This window comes from Ischnura elegans, chromosome 12, assembly GCF_921293095.1.
Source record: "Ischnura elegans chromosome 12, ioIscEleg1.1, whole genome shotgun sequence".
In the NCBI taxonomy this organism is placed as follows: Eukaryota; Metazoa; Arthropoda; class Insecta; order Odonata; family Coenagrionidae; genus Ischnura; species Ischnura elegans.
In genome coordinates, this window is record NC_060257.1 from 50,363,752 (window position 1) to 50,386,018 (window position 22,267).

General features: G+C 36.0%; 1 protein-coding gene across 1 annotated transcript; it reads right to left on the reverse strand.

Moving 5' to 3' along the window:
• Positions 1 to 3,730: 3,730 nt before the first annotated feature.
• On the reverse strand, positions 3,731 to 22,242 carry LOC124169438 (protein misato homolog 1). Its single transcript, XM_046548042.1, has 8 exons — positions 22,037 to 22,242; positions 21,876 to 21,956; positions 21,574 to 21,799; positions 16,398 to 16,642; positions 14,910 to 15,197; positions 12,661 to 12,989; positions 10,528 to 10,751; positions 3,731 to 8,309 (listed from the first exon to the last, which is right to left on the reverse strand). Exons 1-8 carry the CDS (start codon positions 22,115 to 22,117, stop codon positions 8,101 to 8,103), a joined length of 1,683 nt encoding a protein of 560 aa, XP_046403998.1. The 5' UTR covers positions 22,118 to 22,242; the 3' UTR covers positions 3,731 to 8,100.
• Between the last annotated feature and the right edge of the window lie 25 nt (positions 22,243 to 22,267).

Here is a 22,267-nt window from a genome sequence, read left to right on the forward strand (position 1 = left end):
TGAATACTGTGCGTCAAGGTTAAATCTACAACTCGGCTTCCTATTTTTCTCAAACACTGAAGTAAATTTAAAATAATTATAGTTAACTATTATCTAAAAGAGCTGTCTACATAACTCTACTGCAAAATAATAAACTAACTTCTGAATACCTAAAGTCAATATAATACATTTCCTACCGAAATATTCGTTTCAAATTACTGTTTTTATAAATGTGTTCCAGGATATAGTATTAAACAAGCAGTTGTGAATAACAAGGCCTATAACATAGCTATGAAGAAATGATAAGATATGCTATTATAAAACCATTGTTTTTCTCAACTATGACAGAAATAATAGTAATATAGGCATAAATATAATAGTGGTAAGAGCAGTTCCTGGTTTTCTCCTAAGTGATTTTCATTGTCCATATCAAATACATACTCCCTAATATGGCACATACTGGAAGAAGATAATTCATTCAAATTATTTAAGATTAGCCCATGATATTTATCCAGTTGAAAGTAGGTTTAAAAAACATTTGCAAAGAGGAAGAAATGAATTTTGCTCTATTCAGGCTACTTGATAAATATGAAATACAAGCAGTGTATGGTTAACACTCACAGCTTTATGAAGCAAAATCATTGTTCTTTCAAAATTCTATGCTTTCACACAAAATACATGATTTCACTGCATCATAAGAAAGAAAATTTAAGGAAAAAAAATTTAAATTAAGAAAGAAGAACTTTGTACTTTCACATTAATATTTAATCACGACCATGGTTTCAACGTTAGACGTCATCATCAGGTGAACTCTACAGAGGTCCATCACATCCTTTTATACCAGGCTAGGAGGGGGAGGGAGGAAGGTAATTAGGTTGAAAGGATTGGTTAACAGAGAAGAGGGAGGGGGGAAAAAAACCTTGGTCATGTGGTATGGAAGTTAGGGGGAGGAGGCACCCTTATGGGGGGCACGGCAAGTGGAGGGGGGGGGGTTCAGGTGAGAGAGAGAGAGAGGCCGAAGAGTTCGTCATGTCATTAGCCCAGGAATTTAGGAGTGGGAGGCTTAAAAGAGGGGAATGGTAGTCATACAAAAATTCGTTTACAATGTTGTCATTGGAACGTACGTGCTGCAAAATTTCCATTTGTTCCAAAGCGTCTAATCTAGGTCCTTTAGGTTCATAATGAAGCACTTCAAACACAAAATCACTTTGATGATTGTTATCTAACAAATGTATAGCAAATTGTGAAGTAGTCTTTTTATTTCTCTGGCAGGCTTGATGTTCTTTTACCCGCTCTTGAAATTGTCGCCCCGTTTGCCCAACATACACCGCGTTGCATTCACATTTTAGTCTATACACCCCACTCCTTTCTAAATGAAGACTAAAATGTGAATGCAACGCGGTGTATGTTGGGCAAACGGGGCGACAATTTCAAGAGCGGGTAAAAGAACATCAAGCCTGCCAGAGAAATAAAAAGACTACTTCACAATTTGCTATACATTTGTTAGATAACAATCATCAAAGTGATTTTGTGTTTGAAGTGCTTCATTATGAACCTAAAGGACCTAGATTAGACGCTTTGGAACAAATGGAAATTTTGCAGCACGTACGTTCCAATGACAACATTGTAAACGAATTTTTGTATGACTACCATTCCCCTCTTTTAAGCCTCCCACTCCTAAATTCCTGGGCTAATGACATGACGAACTCTTCGGCCTCTCTCTCTCTCTCACCTGAACCCCCCCCCCTCCACTTGCCGTGCCCCCCATAAGGGTGCCTCCTCCCCCTAACTTCCATACCACATGACCAAGGTTTTTTTCCCCCCTCCCTCTTCTCTGTTAACCAATCCTTTCAACCTAATTACCTTCCTCCCTCCCCCTCCTAGCCTGGTATAAAAGGATGTGATGGACCTCTGTAGAGTTCACCTGATGATGACGTCTAACGTTGAAACCATGGTCGTGATTAAATATTAATGTGAAAGTACAAAGTTCTTCTTTCTTAATTTAATTATGAATCGCTTTCACATAGTTACGCCTCAAACAATTAAGAAAAAAAATTTGCTAAGTCCACCAGTTTGATGGTAAACCCTGGTAGACTACGTTTTTTATAGCTAACCCATTAAAGGCACCACTTAGTAATCAACTCACTCACACCACTATGAATATGAAATTTCAGTGACTCTTATGCAATTGCCACCAAGCTCAATTGCCTTAGGGAACAATATTTTATACTTTATACAGGAAATTTCAAAAACTGATTCCCAAAAACAGCACTTACTAATGCATCAAACTTCTTAAAAAACATATTCTGGCCTGATATGATTTCATATTACCTTGAGATCAGAGTCCTTCCTTGGCGAAGTAAGAGAATTCATCTCCAGCACTAGGGATAAATTGGAAGTAAAGTGCCCACCATCGGCACCCACCATACGAATTGTCAATTTTCTATTCTCATTGACAGTTGAGTCAAAACTTCATTTGGAATTCAATTCTTATAGCAAAAGTCCTAAACACTAATTATTCCATGAATTTTTTCATGTGGGGTTTAAAAATGATGCATGCGTTAACATTAATCAAATATTTTTCAATCTTAAATCAAAAATAGCAATGAGGCTTGGATCATTTAAGAACATTAGATTTGGGTAGATACATGACAGCTTTACCAATTCTAAAAGCATTCTCATAATAAATACTGGGTACATATAATATAAATATTTGATGGGCTTAGGTATCAAAGACTGGTATCTCAGCTAAGAGGGAAGGTTCATGACTGCACAACTAAAACTAATACTTTTTGCATATGTTATCTAAAAATTTTTACTATCATGATGGAATTAATCAAAATTGAAAATAAAAATAATGGTACAGAGAATGTGGATAAATAAATCCTTACACTTTCATATTAACAATTTTTCCAACTATTTCATCCGACTCTAGCATCATCTGCAAACAGCTAACATTGTAATTAATTAGATCTGTTGTGTGATTCTTTAAAAACTTTTAACAAGCGAACAGAGACCACTGCACAGCTTTTACACAAAGTAGACAGGGAGCTGAGGGAGACTCAGAGGCTACCTGCTAAGCTTTGATTGCTTGGGCAATTAACCCTTTCGTGCTGGATGTCGAGCTGAAGGGCATTTTCATACATAGAAGACCTGACGTCGGGTATAGCTGTTGCGGAGTTTTCAACGCAAACAAGCTGACGTCAGCTTGTGGGAAGGGAAGTGACCGCTGAGGTAGCAATGTAGCAACTGTCAGATGCATTCAGGCCCAGCCTGAGACCCAGCTTAGGGAGTCCTTAGGGCCACTCCTTGGCAAATAAGCCTGACCCTCCCACTCATTTATGATCATCCTCACCTAAGTAATCCGTTTCGAGGTGGTTACTTTGTCAATAGTTTTTTCAATGATATCATTTGTGCATACTACAAATTTTTTATGCTTTGAAATGAATTCTCCATTTTGTTCTCTGCATAAACAATTTTTAAACGAAATTTTAGTGTTATAAATAACAAACTTCCGGATTTACAGCCTTATTACCTTGTATTTACTAACTTTGTTGTCACTAATGCTAGAAACCCGTTCAAAAGTCCACAATGCTTAAAAATATTTTAAGTAATTTAAATTAATTTTAAAATTAAGTAATTATTGTGGAAGAGTAAATTATTGAAAATCAAATACAATGCTAGGTTGAAAAAACTCTGGTAACGCAATAAGTTGACCGTGAATTCGTGCCATGATAGTGTTAGAGGGTATAGTCCAGTGGCCAGGGTAATAAAATACCCAGGCAACTCACCCCCAAAAAAGAGCTCCGTACAGAGAGGTTTAAAACATTCTCATGCAACTCGTGGCACGAAAACTTTTCCTATTGTAGGCTCTGGCAGGAAAGTGTTAAGTACGTATGTAAGTACATATACCTTTTAGAGTGGCATGGAAATACGTAATCATCTTAGAACTATTCTGTATTTCCAGGACTGAAATGATGAATTAAAGAGATATTTTTCCGTATGTATAGATATAGGCATTCGCTTTTACCCCAAATTATTAACCTTTTCTTGCCAGAGCCTATGAAAGTAAAATGTTTTCTGTGCTACGAGTAGCATTAGAATGTTTTAAAAACCTCTGTTCGGAGCACTGTCTTGGGGAGAAGTTGCCCTGGGATTCTCTTTTCTCTCCAATCTGGGACACAACTGAATGAAGAGCCTGGCCATTATCTCCGCCACTGGACTTGACCCTCCAACTCTTTATTAACATGAGCCAATGGTGAACTGATTACATCAGCAGTGATTTGCAAAATAAATATATTCCATGATTTTCAATAATTTACACTTATACAAGAATGACTAACATTTTTAAAGCATTGGAAAATTTTAAAAAGATTTCTAGCGTTGATAATAGCAAAGTTAGTCAGCACAGCATACTAATTTCATCCAGAAGTTTGTAAAAATAACACTAAAATTTCTTTGCATTTGCCGACATTTGTTTGTTTGCATTGAAAAATTCACGCTGGCTAGAGCTGACATTAGGTATTTTGTGTATAAAAATGCTCATTGGCTAGAGCCAACTTTCTGTGCGAAAGACTTGAAAATCATTAGGTCATATTCAGGCATGGAAACAAAAGCCTCACAGGGATACACTCTTTGACTCCAGGCTCATATGCCAGAGACTTATACACCATGACCTCCAGAGGGAGTAGGGCAAAATGAAGGAAAAAAGAAGGAGGTGCCTGCCAACGCCTCTTGGGTAAGGATAGGTATAAGGAAAAGGATGGAAGAATCCCACATCATCATATGGGTGATGCTGTCCACCACTACTAGTACTCAGGCTGTCAAACCTCCCACAGCGCACAACAAAATTTTTTAGCATTCTCATTAATGGTACTAACTACTCCCACTAAATGACCTTTGAGATGGCTTGAACAGGTAGCACATAGAAATAGATGAAATATCACTCTTCGATACCCATTCTCATTATTAACTACATGAAATTTAATAAATCTTTTATTAAAAAAATCCATTAGTTTTTCCTGGGCTCTCGTGAGAAACCAATGAAACGACTTCTTTCGATATTAAAAATATCATTCACAAGGAGTAAATGGAAAGTGGCAAGAGTGGGGAACTGAATATATTTACATTGAACCTCATAGTCTTTTGAATGAGCAAATACGTACTTTTGGGAGTCTATTACAAAGACAGTTACCTATCAAAACATCCACAAGAAAGCTGATGAATGAGACTCTGAACATTGGCCCAAGTTTAAAAATAAAAATTAATTACAATTAATGAAATTCATTCATCAGCACTATTTAACAAACCTATCGCATAGCTCTCCTTCTCTATATGCAAATTATTTATTTTGAAAAAACACCAATGCATTTTATCAGAGATCAAAGAAAAATCTGAGATCAAATCACAGAACAATAGTGAAAGGAAAATATAATCACCTAGAATTTCAATGGTCTAGAGCAGTGTATACACTATGTCGCTCCTAATGAATACAATGGAATGTGACGATATGTGATTTAAAAGCCACTTTACAAAGATTTTATGAATCTGTCAGCACACACTTGAATCTAAAAATTAAATTAAGAAAATCTCATAATATGCATGCAATCATCACCTACTCTCAAAATATTACCTATTCTACCACTAATATCAGCAATTTAAACATTAGCTCTATAAGAAAGGTTGGTCCACAAGCCACGTAAAGTCTTGAGGAATACACTGTGAAATGCCTAAAATATGGGAGATTGTTATCCTTCATCCAACTAAGATAATTACCATAATCAATTAAATAATTTCTTAAAAACTTGTTTCTTACATTATAGGTTTATGAATAGATACCCAGTATTCCTATTTCCAGTGACTAGATTCTCCAAATTGCCTTCCTTGACTACTAGTTATTGTCCTCATGACAATATTGTCACACGATCTCTACAAATGAAACTCACAGTCACACAGACAGTAGAAAAGTGTGAGAGGTTTACATGATTTAATGGTACTAAAGCTCACAACTTGAGGAGGTAATAATGCCATCATATTGAGGCATTGCATAAGCTTAGAATGTGTGAAATATTCTTCTCATCCTATTTTACATTCATCTGCGCAGTTCTGATGATACACAGTTGAGGAAACACAAACCGACACACAATAACAGCTGTGCTATTTGAGCAAGTACTTCCCCATACTATTCAACAAGCTTCTGAGGTCACTAAATCTAAAAGTTGGCAACAGAGGTAATTCAAGACCCCTTAGTAATGGATACAAACTTAAATATACAGCAGAATTTTGTGGAAAACTTTAGGAGTGAGAATACAGAGAGTCATTACTTTAAATTGCCCAAACTTTAAATTTTGAATTTGTTTGTAATAAATACTGATCAATTAGCAGCAACTTTTCCTTGAATAAATATGAAATCATGGAATCAACCAATTGGGTATCACTTGTTGTGTGATGGATCTTATTTTCACCATCTTTATAAACATAAAAGGACAAACAATTTTTCAGCAAGTACCAAACAAATTTTGTTGAGTATTATAAATTTGCACTCTCATTTACACATAGACATCAACAAGTGGAGAGTAGGTTTACAATAGCTCAATTCCCTAAGACCTGTTTCACTTAAAATTTCTTATTATGTTTTCCCTAAAGCGGAATTGATAAAAATTTGAGATGAGATCATGTTATGATATTGAGTCATTAACACTCAGCTTCAATTAAGTCACATGGCCATTGCCATCTTGTGTAGTTAAATATGTAACCACTACGGAATCTCTGAAATAAATTCCCTGCACGAGATTTGATTTTTAGTTGAGTGCAGTAAAGGGTTTTAACATCTCACAGCTAATTTAATGAATTATGCATTTCATTCCAGTTTAAGTCGATCAAAATGCTGAAACAGGTTGACAAGACAAATAAAATAGATCTAAGTTTTGTATAATTGGAAAATTAGCATTATGACTATCTCAAAAAATAATAAAAAAAGATAATAAAATTGCATAGAAAACACAATATAACAAAAAATACACAATTCACATGATTAGGAACAAAATCCTGGGTCATTAGAGTTGGGATGAAGATATGGGCTTGAAGGAGTGTTTTGAATTAAATCACTGATCTGCCTTGAAATAATCAAGACTCATAATTCATATGGCAACGAAAAGAAATAGCAAAAAATTCTAAGAGAAAATCAGTCACCTGTATGATTACACAATATAATATTTTAGGAAAATAAAGGTACTAGTAACAGCTACTGTCAAGAGAAAAGGTTGAAAGATTACAACTAGGGTAAAATACATGTTTAACTTTCTTTTAACTTGGTGCATAATGAAATGTATTCACAACCATTATTGACACAGTCATTATTTTCTCTGATAACTTTCATAAAAGATAAATATCATGGCAATTATGCATTATTTTAAAACCCCAAAATTTATAATCCTTGAAATGTTTTGAAGAGACTTGGAAGGATTAATCAAAAATTAATTACACCTTATATACCTACTTTGAAATGGGCACTGGTCCTTTCAAAAATAAAAAAAATCTTAATCAACATAAGAAATGATCAATAGCAACATTTAAAAAGTCCTGTGGATAAGCCACTGAAATTGAAATTTGTAAAAGCAGAACTAATTAGCAGCCATTTTTTTTACAAACTATTCAAAAAAGTTTTTTCCCTCTAGTACAGAGTTTTTCTATGAATCAAATAGCTAATCTACTCACATTTTACATACCTAACACTAAATAGAAAGATTTGTATACAGAAAATATATACACATAAAAAGAGCTCAGAAATGCTGACTGTGGATTTACATACTCTAAATTTCTACTGAGATAACATCTCACTTATTGTAGTTAAAGCCAGGATAGACTTATATGACAGCCAACTGTCTTCTGTTTCATTAAGGCATAGTCGCATGTCTTAAACAGACAATCTATGGAAGAGCAGATAAGTGACAAAACATGAGGACTACTCTACTCTAAGAGTGAATAAACTCCATTCTCTTCTAGCAGCGCCATCATCTCAAAAGATTTTCTTTTGCCACTCACTGTGTTCTCATAAATTTCCACGAGTGAGATAACCTGTCATAATTCACCATATCACAACAAAAACCCATTGTCCACAACTCAAACATCAAATTCTTCATGGTAGCACTCACGGAAATCAGCAAGCTGAGCAATGCATTCTTTGTACTCATCCTCCTCCAGACCTGCCTCTCCAAAACCATGAAGCTTGTTGATTCGCAGTCGCGATGCTTCGGAATGTAAACTTTCAAGCATGGAGCCAACGGAGCGGCAGCTATGAAGACCAGCTATGACAGGTATGGTTGAAACACCTGAACCACACAAGGAAGGGAGGATGTATTAGAAAAGCAAACTGGAAACGTAAATACAAGAGATAAATTGGGCCTCTAGAAAACACAGGATTACAGTAGACTCTCGTTATTACGAACAACGCTATTACAGAGTTCTCATTATTACGGAGCAAATCATTCGTCCCGACGAAACAGCCTATCCAATCTATGGTAAAAGAAAGGTTATTACAAAATTTTTGCTATTACGAATTTATGAACCTCAGTCCCAGTCCCGCCGGCTACAAAAAGAAGTTTATTACGAAGTTCCACAAACAAGCAACAGCATTTAGGTGGATATACGCTACGCTACGTTACAACCATTGCGCTACCTTTAAGTAAGACCATCAATCATGGTTCTTTCATCAGTAGGAGATACTTCAGTATGCACACCACATCATATAATAAGCTTCATTTCTGTGGAATCATGGTGACCCACTCGATACCGCTTGTAAATAGGACGTACAGTTAGTCCTCTTCCTATGTACATTCAATTAACGAACTTTCAGAGACATGAATATACAAAAAATTCAAGCATGCCCGAAATTTCAAATTTGGCACCTTCTGAGTTGGCCGATGCGGTGTGGTGTAAAGGAATTCCTACCTTGGGCATAATCTGAAAAAAGTATCACTTAGGGAGATGTAAAGTCAGGAACTGTTCAGAGTTTCACCTGTTTTTTCTTCCTGCAGAAAGCAATTGTTTTTGGCTCTGGCTGCATCGCACGCCCAGCTAGATAAGTTCGTCACAATAGGGAGTTCACTCACAATTGTAATGCAGTGTTGCATTCTGCAGGATAACAGCACTTCTCGATGACTTATGCAGTTTTATGAACTAAAGATTCCTAAAAGAAACGTTCATACGAACTTCGTCATAACAAACCTCCGGTTTTTTTGGTCCCGTCAACTTCATAATAACGAGTCTACTGCAATACCAACTTTTAAGTTCCAATTTTCCTGACTTTTCCCTGATTTCCAGCACAATTTTTAATTTCCATGATTTTATATAAATATTAAAGCAGTCATATTTAGAGAGATTGTAGAAAAATGCAGCACGGTACATAGTGAAATTAAATATATCGTATATGTCTGAATATAGTCCCCCTCTTTTTCTCCAAAAATGCCTGTGGTAAAAGTAAAGGTGGGGACTATATTCAAATGCATTTTTTTAACTTTTTCCGAAACTGAAGCCTCAAAATTAGGGGGGGGGGGGACTATATTCAGAGGGGGACTATATTGGGAGAAATACGGTATTTATTCCATGCGTGAAACATACTCCAGTTGAAATTCATAGATTGCAATTTACAAATAAATTTCCATATAAAACCAAGTTTTTCTTGCAAATTAAAGAGAATAAAATTAATTTTTCAGGAGACTGACAGTCCCTCTAAATCAATTTGCATCGTCTACAATGAAAAATACTGGGCTAATCAACATTCTAATTGATCTCAAGTATGAATTGAGTGTTATAGTAGAACATATGCCAACACTAGTATACATGAACCATAATGGGTTGTCATGTTGACAGAGCACTCTTACAGGAAGGTGAGGAAGCTCAAGGAAAAAGAGAAGCAGGCAGTTGTTGCAATTGTATAGAGTAACAAATGACTTTAATTGCTATAAAAATAATTCCCATTTTCAGATAGTTGGAAGTCAAACTGTATGTAAAATAGGCATTTAAACCAGTCAGAAGCTCATCATTTCCTTAGGTTGTCATAATAAAATGTTCACAAAATTCAAGAAAACCATCTGTTTAAGAGGCATGTACATACAAAATTGAAGGTTCTGGACTAATAATCTTCTGCTACATTGAAGTTTTAAAAATATAAATTATTCTAATAAGGAAAAACATTCTCATTGTCCCTTGAGTCGTTTCATACAAAGTGACATATGCGGTGAGCAATGCATGAAAAAACAACACAAAAATTGCTGTCTAATGCAAGATGTTTTTGACTGTATACCTAGCACCAAACTTTAGATTTCTATATCTCAGTAATTTTCAGAATTCACAGGAATTAATTTACAAAATGCAAACTTTTAAGGACCCCTCAATCAATGTATAGTTCAAAAAAATCACTAAAATCTCCCACCTTTAGAATAGGTGTTCATTATGAAACATAGGCCCAAAAAGGTATGGCATTCAAATGCTTAATGAAAACAATATATAAGATAAGTTTCTAGAGAATTTCTGTGGTTGTGCACTCACCAATATCATTTGACCTGGTTTTTGGATATAAAAATCCATCAATTCCAATATCCTCCGTAAAAATGTGAGGAAATGGAGCACCAACATTACAAGGCTGTCCCACTGAAGTAACATGTGATGCTGTAGCATACGAGCAGCAATACAAGAATAACTTCAGCATTTCTTCCACCGTTGTGCAAGAATAGGCTGGATTTCCATCCTGGTTTTTCCTCATTGAAGTTGGACTAATTCAATAAAATAAAATAATTTATTTCATCAATGGAATATCCCATCAACATTCTTTATCATAAACTTAAGTATCAACAGAACTTTGCAAAACTCTTTATAATATCAAAACTTGTTGAGAGCTTAAAGAAACTTCTTCATCACATTGTCAAATATCAGATAACATGTTTGCTTTCAATGCACACCTTTTCTCAAACTCAGGATAAATTCAGATAACCTCAGGGAATCCTTCAGAAATCAACAAGGGAACAGGGTGGTGGGATTTCCTCTGATCGTAGGATTTGATAATTATCAATAAGTTTATGTTAGCACTTGTGAAAATGGAAAATGACCTGTAGTTTTCAACAGGTGCACGTTGAAAATTACGGAGGATCAAAATATTGTTTTTCTAGTCAGAATGTAAAAATGTTGAATCATTTTCCTAACATTTTCAGGTGGTCTCATCAAGATTATTTCACGACTTATCTACCTTCGCAGTTAATGGATAAAGAACTTATTGAAACAAATTCAAATATTTCATTATAAATTTTATGAATTTGATTGGGTTTTTCTCATTTCATGACCCTCTGCTCAACAATTCATCATTTCCACTGATGCCAATGCACTTTCAGGAAAAAATATCCATGTTACAGTGTTGCCTAAATCCAAGTACTACATGTTGCCTACAACCTACTGATCTATTCACCTGAAATATCATTAATCTGGAATGCATATGGTCCCAAGCATTCAGGATTGCTGATCTTCTACTGTATATAATTTAATGTATCACTTAAAAAGATAAATTTATGGAACCAAATACTAAGACAGATAAACATAGTCACAGATAATTTCAAGGAATAATTTTCAAAATACAGAGTAAATGCCCACTTTATTTGGACGTAGTCAATAACAATTTTTAACAGTAAATCAGTAGGCAAGTTCCACCAAATCTGTCTCAACTATTTATTGTTCAGCAGTATTACCATTGATGTCATGGAATCCTGAGGCCAAATCCCAGAAAATATATTTTTTAAACATAACTTAACAGTAATGGGAGACAAAAATTATAAGTCAATTGAAGAAAACAGGACAAGGAACAGAAATTAGGACCAAATGTCATAATTAAACAAGAGAAAGAAAAAAATTATGAAAATTAATTTCAGAGCTATGTAAGTACATAGTGTCATGTGAACACATAACCTCAAATGAACCCCTCAGCACAAAGGTCCTACCCAAGATCAGTCATAAAAACTCACTTGGAATTGAGATTACATACATCTGTAATTTCTAAGGTTAACCGCACCCAATCAGCTTCAGCAAAAAAAGTCAGCAATATTTTCAAAGAGAACTCAAATATTCTATTAAAAAATGGAGTTAAAAATTACCATTTACCAGAGTTACTCCTCTGTGCAAGTGCATTGTATTGTTCGTTACTACTTGAACCCTAGCAAGTAAAGCAATGAAAGGCTCTCCATGATTGAGTAAATGAACCAAAACTCTAATAACATAAACAACTAGTGAAAAAATCAATTCTTATGTTTCCTTATTCAAAAATTACAAGAAAATGGCATCATGGGGAATATTTTTTTCACTGTAACTTCCCATTTCCTTCTATGTACTGAATTCTTTCAATTAACTGAGGTATGTTTACACAGTTGATCCACCCATGGACTTAGATGACTGAACACATTCACCATCAAAATTGCACCACATTAGCACCCAAAATTGAACAAATTCATGTCCAGGAAATAGCACTAGCTCTAACTTAGTGCACCTACCCTGTATTTGTCCAGCCACATACTTGCATGGGTAAATCAATTGTGTAGATATAGCTCTAAGCGAGGGATGGGGAATTTTACAACTGGCCCTGTAGCATACGTATAAATAAAAGTACGAAGTCGAATCAAAATGTCAACATGGTTACTATACCTCTTGAGCCTCTCTTGACCAACACCTCGCAACACAACAGACTGCATCCATATTCTTTCAGCTTCCAGATCCCCACAAGATGGTGACAGTGAGTGCCACAAGGGTCCATCCCAGGCCTCAAGGGCTTCCAAAAGAAACCCTGCATCCCCATCACCAGCCAGTGGGAAAGGTATGCCAGCCTTCACAGCAGTGGCTCTCCTACCAAGCCTCCCCAAAGCATTAGCCAGAGTGGAGAGGCGTTCCTGAGGCTTTGCACGTAAACGATGCCTCATAGTTAAAGTATCAAGGGCTACAGCTAAAATAGCACTTGTGTGATACGACAAAACAGCCTGAAAACAAATATGAAGCCTAATTTTAGGTATTACATAGATAAAGTAAGCCCGGAAGGTGTTGCAGAGTTAGACTTAACCCCACCAATGAAAAAAACATCTGCTAGCCACCAATAAACCATTGAGGCTTTCTAACTTTAGGCAGCACTCATTTATGCAAACTGAATGTTTATGGAGGTTAATTTTTTTTAGCAGAAAATTAAATACCGATTGATTAAAATGAATAAAATGCCATCAACTTTTTTTGTTTCTGTCAATAGAATGAAAGAAAGCTCATATCTTCAGAGAGCCCACTATTTAATAAACAATTTATACCTAATTCGGACATTTGGTTTTATATTCAAGCGTTTACAACAAAAGAAGGGCTTTTATAAGAAGTATTGCATAGACATAAAGATATCAGAACTGAAGATAAACTGATTATCGTAAGCAGCCTGGTACATAGAAAGCACGGTCTTTCATTATTAGTAGCTGGAGATTTATCAATGCCTTCCATAGCCAAAGGTAAAGATCTATATTGACACAATTCCTACCACACACCTCCTAATGTCTCAAGTAACTTCACAGTCCAGTTGGTGACCCAACATATGATATCTTGGTATTTTGTTGGAACCTATATTACACACATTGAATTATTACATATTTAAGTATTCTACAGGCTAAGAAAGTTTTGCAAAGAACACTTTACAAATCACCCTGGCCTGACACCTCCCATACCGGAATTCGCTTTTCAATTACCAATTAGGTCTACTACCTTTCATTACATCCATAAATCCGGACAAATTGAATACAATACTCAATTGGGGACATTGTGGTAGTAGCAGATTAAGGGGATGGAAGGGGGGCACCCCTTCATAATTCAGGAAAAATTTTAAAGATGCCAATCTTTAAGGTGGCTCTCCAATGAAAGTTTTAGTTTCACCAGTTTAACAAACGTTTCAAAACAATGAATGGATGAATCATGGGCGTACCCAGCAGGGGGCAGCTCCCCCCTTTACCCCCCCAGAAGCAAAAGTAAATTTTTTTAAACAAAACAATTTTTCTATAAATTCAATAAAAGTGCTATTAATATAAAACAGTAGTTAAAATAAAATCATTTTATTTTTGAACAAATAATTTAAAAAACATGAAAACTGTTATAATTTTCTTGAAATTTTTGTTTCCTTAACCCATTTTAACACAATGTTGCTTCTAAATAGCATCAAAAATCTATAAATTTTCAACTCTATTCAGGAAACATTTTGACTACGTGTTATTTTGTGCTACACAATTTAATGGTGAAATAGGTAGCGGCCACAATACTATTGATTAGTAGAAAATTTTCACATTTTTAAAATGAGATGTCTTGAAATTTTATTTCTCCCAGAGGCACCTCTGGGTTAGGAAGGGTTAACCTTTTCCGTGTTAAAACTTAAACTACCATGACTAGCCCCCCTAGATTTGATCCTGGGTACGCCTTTGGGATGAATATCTAAAAGCTATTTGTCTACCCATATCAGACCACAGACGCATTATTACTAAGAGATATTGCGTACCACCAAGGCACCAGAGAAAGTAATGAACCTCTACCCCTCAAGACCACGACCTTAATCTAAACCTGCATTTGAAAATTGCAGGAAAAAGGTATATAGTCAATACATATATGTATACCTCTAACCATAATTAAAGCACAAATGGTAATATCCACACTATTTTATTTTTCACATAACCGACCATGGTTTCGACACTTGGTGTCATTTTCAAGGTGAAATCTTTCTTGAAAATGAAGCCAAGTGTCGAAACCATGGTCGGTTAAGTGATAAATAAAATAGTGTGGATATTACCATTTGTGCTTTTATAATGGATATATCATTATTCCACAAAATAAGCCGGAAACAATTTTATATACCTCTAAGTTGAACATAATGGCCGTTAACTTACATTGTAGTTAAGGTACTTGAATTCTTTAGGAGGTCCGGGCTGTCTCCAACCCAGACTGCCCATACAGAGTGGAGCAAAGAGTGATGCATGTTCCGCCAATCCCCGGAAGCTGAGTGCTGTGTTCACTGTCCGAATGGAATCCGCAAGGGTAGTCGTGTACTCATAAGCGGCAGGAAGAACAGGGAAAGCCAAAGTTGTTTTGCTGGAATACTCGTCGTCAATGTGTTGAAGTGCACTCACGGCGAGCCCACCAAATCCATCATAGCAGTCGAGAAGCATATGGAACCCCTTGAAGAAACACAAGAGGGAACTATTAGGCTCTCAGGAAGTCATATGCCACGGCTCACATAAACAATAGGGTGGTTTCCTATTATTTTTTTATTGCCTAAATCGAAAGATTATTACTCCTGGAGTACGTATTTCACGCATTTAGATTTTTAAATGACGATATCTATTTATCGCAATTAAATGAAAAGTGAAAATTTTCAAGCGTGCAAAAACGCGACGGGTAAGTATGAATGCCGGAAAATCTCTCCGTGTGACGTATTTCTCGTTCCCGCTGCCGCCCTGTGAGGTGACCTTGAGGGAGGCTTGAGCACTGATACGATGCAGGCTGCTAGCGGGTAGCTGAGTACCCTGCTAGCTGGTAGCGCTTGGCTTAAATAAGGATTATTAACACCTTATCAAACGAAGAAAACTTTCCGACCTTAGCCAGTTTTAATAAGTGATTATTAAGACATGTTTCCCTGAGCTCTGCGCCTCATGCATGCATTGGTAATCTCAGACGATGCATAACTCCTACCTACTTGTATAGAAACTAGGTCCCTGTGACGTCACGTGGAGTGGCATCGCGTGGGCGCCAATCTGGCCTTTTTCAAATGAGGATAAAAATGGACCATTGCCATTCGTCTAAACCGGTATTTCTAAAACGAAATAATTTGTATAATATGAATACAGTAATGGTGGGTAACGAATCGCAATCAATGACTTTCGTTTTCTTTGATGAAGGAAACTACCCTATTGCAAGTTTTAAAAAAGAAGACTACCCATTACCCTTAGAATACAAAAGGGTAGGAAAGGTAATAGCCAAATAATGCATACAGAGTAAGGACATCTAAAGAAATAAAACTTCAAGTAAATAATGAAGGAATAAAACTTCACCTTATATAGAGCCTCAATAAAACGCAAGGTGGAAAAAGCCAAGTTCTATTTCTTTATTCCCAACCATGAAGGATTTCCACTAAGTTAAGTCCACTGCCATTACTTAATTAATTTTAAAAATCATTACTTTTAATTTGCTCCTAAAGGTGAAGTACATTGAGTAACATGCTTTTTCATTTCTGGACACAAAATATTGTAATAAATTCTTCTTCTTCGAAGTTCAAAATTATGCCTTAAAATCAGAAAACTATACATATGTATATCAAAACTGATATCACACTGCTCAAACTATAAACGTAGAATATAAAGTATCAGATGATTAAATACCTGTAAATTGTCACATTCTTCAGCAAAGTTGCGTATCCGATCACAGAAGTTCTCCTCAAATTGTTCAGTCTTCCATATATTAGTACCAAGATTAAATATGTCAAATTTTCGAGAATCACTTCCATGGCAGTAGTCATTTATAATATTAACTGATTTAGGATGAAATCGAGGGCGCAGAATATCTGACCACACTTTTACATCAGAATTCAACTCATACTTCTTAGATCCAATTAATGATTGAGCACCTGTAAAGCCATAAACACCAGAATTAAATTTGTTAAAAAATTGAGTTTCAATCCCAGAAATAAGATTAAATGCCAGTTTATAGACAAAAATGAGAAACTAATTATGTGTAGGGATGACATTTCTGTATAATTATGTAGCACGAAAGTCCTGCACCCATTCATCAACATTCATTAACATAATTCCCATGGAACCTGGATAAATTAACATGAAAATTAACATTAGATTTAGTTGATTTTGAGTTGACAACAAATTTTAGCATAAAACTTTGGAACACACGGTAATAGTCATATTTTTTCATGAGGTTATAATAGGTGTTTCGTTCACTCTTACTAGGAATCATAGAAGAATAAATCTCCGGAAAAGACATTAATGTGGCTAAGAATGAACTAAAAATAAGCGCAAAAATACTAATCTAAAAATAAAAATCCCGGTCTACTGAAATTAACTAATACATAATAATAATTAACTTATATGTCCTGTCGGTACAACATAGGACTTAGAGAAGAAATAAGCAGTAAAATACAGACTACAAAATTTTATCACTCAAGCACTCATCAAAGCTGTAATAGCATTTATTGCAATAGTTCTTTTAATTTATTATTAAAGACATTTGGCTTGCAAAACGTTTTACTTGAAATCGGAATCTTATTGTAGATCATTGAGGCTGAATGATGAGGACCTTTCTTGCTTATGTTTAGCGGCTGATTAGCCATACGAACATTTTCTCTACCACATGTCTCACAGCTATGAAACTCAACACAATTTCAATACCTTGTGTGTAGCTAGTTCCGCAGAGGAATGATAGATGCCAATTAGTACGTGATGATTTTTTCTAAAAATGCCCCTTAGCTATGAAGCTAATACTTCATCAAATACTGAATTTAAATTTATGGCCATTTTTTCATATTAACCAGCCTTGAATAATGACTATGCATCCTAGACAGATTAAATTTTGAGAAATTCACACCATTATTTTGAGCAGACACAGCATCAGTGCTGCTGCATGCAATAGATGAAAGTGTCAGCAGCCTACAGGAATACACTGTGGTAGCACTCACAGATACACATTAGAGCCTTGATAATCTGTAGTTTAAATAAATGTTCAATGGTAACCTGTCAATCACTACTAGCCACTTCCTTAACCTTCTACCTTAGCTAGTAGTGATTGATAGGTTACCAAGTAGAAGGTTCAGGAAGTGGAGTGTAGAATGTAGCTGGGGAGTGCCAGATGAACAGAAATCTAGGAACTAGAAGAGAATAGGGTACAGACGAATATACAGGGACAAAGAGACTGCAGAGATAGGGTGATTTTCAAGTAGCAGTCGTTAAAGAGGCCATAAAATTAATTAGGCAGATATTTGGATAAACGGAAATATTAACACAACATGGACCATGAAGAAAATAATCATGGAAGAGGAGTAAAGAATAAAGTGAAAGAATGCAGACCAGGGGTCCCACTCTAACTAAATTATAAAATTCACTGTTTTTTCCAGGTTTTCACGGCCTAAATGTCATCAAATTCACGGTCTGTAAGTAAGGCATTTTGGGCAGAAATATTGATCAAGTAACAATCATCGGCCGCATGTTAACCAAACAGGCAACAAACGCAACAGGTGCTGTGAAAGCGAACACAGCAATGAAAGTGCTATCTCTTATGATGCCGATTATGTTTTCAAATTTTTTTTAAAGGTTGTGAGTGGGAAAATGGAGGCATCAGGGTGGTAGGTAAGTGAAGAAGTGTCTGATATTTCGTCAGAGTTAATGAAGACTTTGTTTACCAGTCTTCCAATCACATGTTTATGGTCAATATTTCGAATAAGTTCAACAGATTCAGGCTTCAATTGGTGGAAGTTAGACATATTTAAGTCAATATTTCGTCATGGCACACGGACCCAGTGGCGTAGCGAAGGGGGGTTTTGGGGGATAAAACACTCCCCAAAACTCGGAGAAATTTTAAAATGCAACACATGCAACAGACACCGTGAATGCAATCGCAGCAATGAAAGTGCTACCTCTCATGGCATCACCTATCGTTCACAAAATTCAGGTCTGGCAATGGGTTGTGGGAAAATGAAGAGAGCAGGGTGGCAGGAAAGTGAAGTAGTGCCTGATTTTTCACCAGGGTAAATGAAAACTTTATCGGTTAGCGGTCCTCCAATCACAGGCTTAACCCTTTCACTGCCACCGGGTCAATATATCGGCCCTCGCTGGTTGAGCGAAAACTGCCAGGGGCCGATATATCGGCCCGAATTATTACACTTTTTTCGTGATTGTGGCTTTTTCAACGGCTGTAATTTATGTAAACCCCCATAATCTATGATTATAAGATGTAAATATATCTTAAGGATTGGGAAAAAAATCTAGACATATTAACACACTCAATGCTGAGAAAATTTATCATAACACACCGCCACGCGGAAAAAATATTTGGCAATAATATCAGATATTATGTCTTCCTTAATCGTATACAATCATGCATAGTTCAAAATTATTAAAATTTGCACTATTAATAAAGAAAATATTAAATATTATCATAAAATTATAATAAATATATCATAATTAAAAGAAGGCAAAAAATCTGCTGCAAGCAAACGACTTGTATCCAGTCACAGGAGAAGACACACTGAGATGCTGGGCACAATTGCAGGGTCTAGTAGAAGACGCGGAGGCAAATGGCGGGCCGAGAAACCTAACGAGACCGATGCCTTGTATTCAAGGCATCCGCGTCCTAGGCTAGCACGGGATGCCTTGAATTCAAAGCATCCGCATTGAGTGTGTTAAATAAAATTAAGTAGCTGAAAAATTTTTAAATCAGAAATGTCGCTAATTCCGGAAAAAAGCCTTGGCCATCTTCGTTCATCCCAACTGAAATGGGCTGGCAGTAAAAGGGTTAAAGTCAATGAGCCATCATGGCACACGGACCAATAATTGCACTTCGAATACATGTGTGCAGATAAATACATGGACAGTGTCTGCACATGACTCGGCATTGAAACATGATCGATTTTTTGATCCGTCAATAGTGGTTCTACAATCAAGTTTGGGATATTGTAAAGGTTTTATAATCAAATTCATGGCTATTTCCAGGTCTGTTCACGGTACACTAAATTCACGGCTTATTCGCGGTTTTAAGGTTTCCAAGGTTGAGTGGGAGCCCTGGCAGACACAGATGGAGACAGGAGGATGAGTAAGGTGATAAAGTATAGATTATCGTAGGAAATAAAGACGGTGGGTAAGGAAAGTCAGCACGACGAAATGGAAAAGTTTTCATATGGTGGGGAAGAACACCCCATGTACAAAAAGATCAAGTCATATTGAAATAAAAGGTAGTTGCACTTTTCCACGATTATTTAAGTACTTAATGTGTGCGACGCGTTTCAACTCACAGAACCATTATTAAAGCATAAATGGTAATATCCTCACTATTTTGTTTATCACTTAACTGACCATGGTTTTGACATTTGGTGTCATTTTCGAGGTGAAACTTGAAAACCAAGACTTGTGGCTCTGCGAGCCGAAACGCACCGTACGCATTAAATAACTGTGGAAAAGTGCAACTACCTTTAATTTCAATATGTGTAACTTCCACCATAACACGCCTGAATCGGTTGAAGATGAAGTCATGAGGGAACAAAAGACTACAAGGAATGCCAATAATTAGGGCTTTGTATGATAGTAGGATTAGATAATAAAGATTGAAGAGCAGTAGATGAAAGAGGACCTTTATCAGAAATTCTTGATATCAAAATAAGAGAGCCCTTGAGAATATGAGAGTAAGGAGAGCAGTGGACATCAACAACATCTCTAATCTTCTGAAGAATTTAAGTAAGTTTGGGAGGAGAAGGTTTTACAAACTTTATCACAGGATATAAAGTCTAAAGGAAAGGTTAGTGAAGAGTTTGATCTGGAGTGTAACTCTTTAAGGTGTGTAAACGTGGACACACAGGAAGGAGGTCGAAAGAAGACTGGAGACATTTGAGATTTGGATGTGGCAAAGAATGTAGAAGGTGAGGTGGACAGAGAGGAGGAGGAACAACAAAGTGCTGGACATGGTGGGTGAGGAGAAGCAGCTTTTAGATGAGATATGGAGGAGACAGAAGGTATGGATGGAGTACTTAGCAGGGAGGGGAAGCTGAAAACTCTGTTAGAGGGTAGAATTTTGGGTAAACAAGAGAGAGGAAGAAAACGAATAGGAGTTTTAGAGAGGACAGTTTTGTAAGCATAATATCACAAATGGAGTAAGCAGTGACAAGGATTATTACAAGACAAATGGAGGCGAGGGTAAACGATTACTAGGGTGCCGATCACTTTGTTAACTGGAAGGGAAACTCCAACACATGATGCAATAAAAATGAGGGCCCTATAAAATAACCACGTAGTACATATTTACTTGTTTTCTGGATATCAAAAAATAGTTACCTATAGATGGTATACACATCTAAAAGTAAATCAATTACTGATCATAAGAAGAAAAAATTATGATTTGTGAAGGTTTAGTAGCACATATTTTGAGGCTTTTTACCATAAAAGTAAATGGACATTAACTGAGCAACTTAACTATTTGTAGGAGGAATTAAGTAAATACAGATTTCAGAGAATACATGCTATAATCTGAGGACAGTAATAAGGAGGTGTCCTTAACCATACAAACAGTCCCGAGTAAGAACGAAAAATCATGCGTGTGCTGCTTTTTCTTATATGAAACATTTAATTTTGCTTTGATTTTTGAAATTTGATTCATGAAAGGATGGAATATTTTCGGATAGATATTTTTAATGTTTCTGGTTTCAGAAAACTGCCACAAAAACTTAGCTATTTTCAGGGAAGAAAGTTAATGACAAGATTTTCCAAAGAAATGGCGACTATATTTTTACGGAGTTAATGACATATTAAAAAGTAAAATTGATAGCAGTAAAGGGATTTCATTCACCGACAACATCGCCTCTTTGAAGAGCTTGTTCCTCTTCTTCCAAATCCCGAAGGTATTCATTCTTCTCCCCCCTAGGAAGTTGCTTGAGATCAACATCACCGGTCCATTCAATTTTGTTAACATCTGGCAATTCCTGATCATCATACAAATCACCTCTTTCGGAAATTGTGTTTAAACTTCCCTTCAGATCAACCAAGAGCATTCGTGGAGTGAAAGTAGTTTCATCCTGCGAGGAATTCATCAGAAATCAGAATGTGCTACAATTTCATGCAAGTCTTAAAAATAACGCAATAGTCAGTTACCTTGAGAGTTCTCCCTTCGCGGAGAAGAACATCATGGTTTATTTCCGATAGAACTTCAGAATTATAATCAAATCCTGCTTCCTAAAAATACATAAAAAGTAGTTATTCCCAGACTTAATTATAGTATAAAATGAAAGAATATGATTTTCCATTATGCTCACCTGTATATTCCACCAATGGGTTCCTATGAAGTTTGAATAGTGACCCAACTGCAGAGTAATAATTTCCTGACCCGAAGGCATTGCTACGTATAGCTTATTGGATATGTATTAAACGTTGCACAAAAAAATTGACCATAAAAATATTGCTCTTGCCCTGCTATTAAAATGAAACCACTAACTAGCCGCAATGCGTTTTTCTGATTTCTTCTTCGCATTGCCAACATAAAATTT

Coding starts and splice junctions, on each gene's coding strand:
- LOC124169438 (XM_046548042.1), bottom strand. CDS start 22,117: ATGCCTTCGGGTCAGGAAATTATTACTCTGCAGTTGGGTCACTATTCA. Junction 15,198..16,397: donor AAGAATGTGACAATTTACAG/GTATTTAATCAT, acceptor TGTTTCTTCAAG/GGGTTCCATATGCTTCTCGA. Junction 12,990..14,909: donor TCAAGTACCTTAACTACAAT/GTAAGTTAACGG, acceptor ATTTGTTTTCAG/GCTGTTTTGTCGTATCACAC.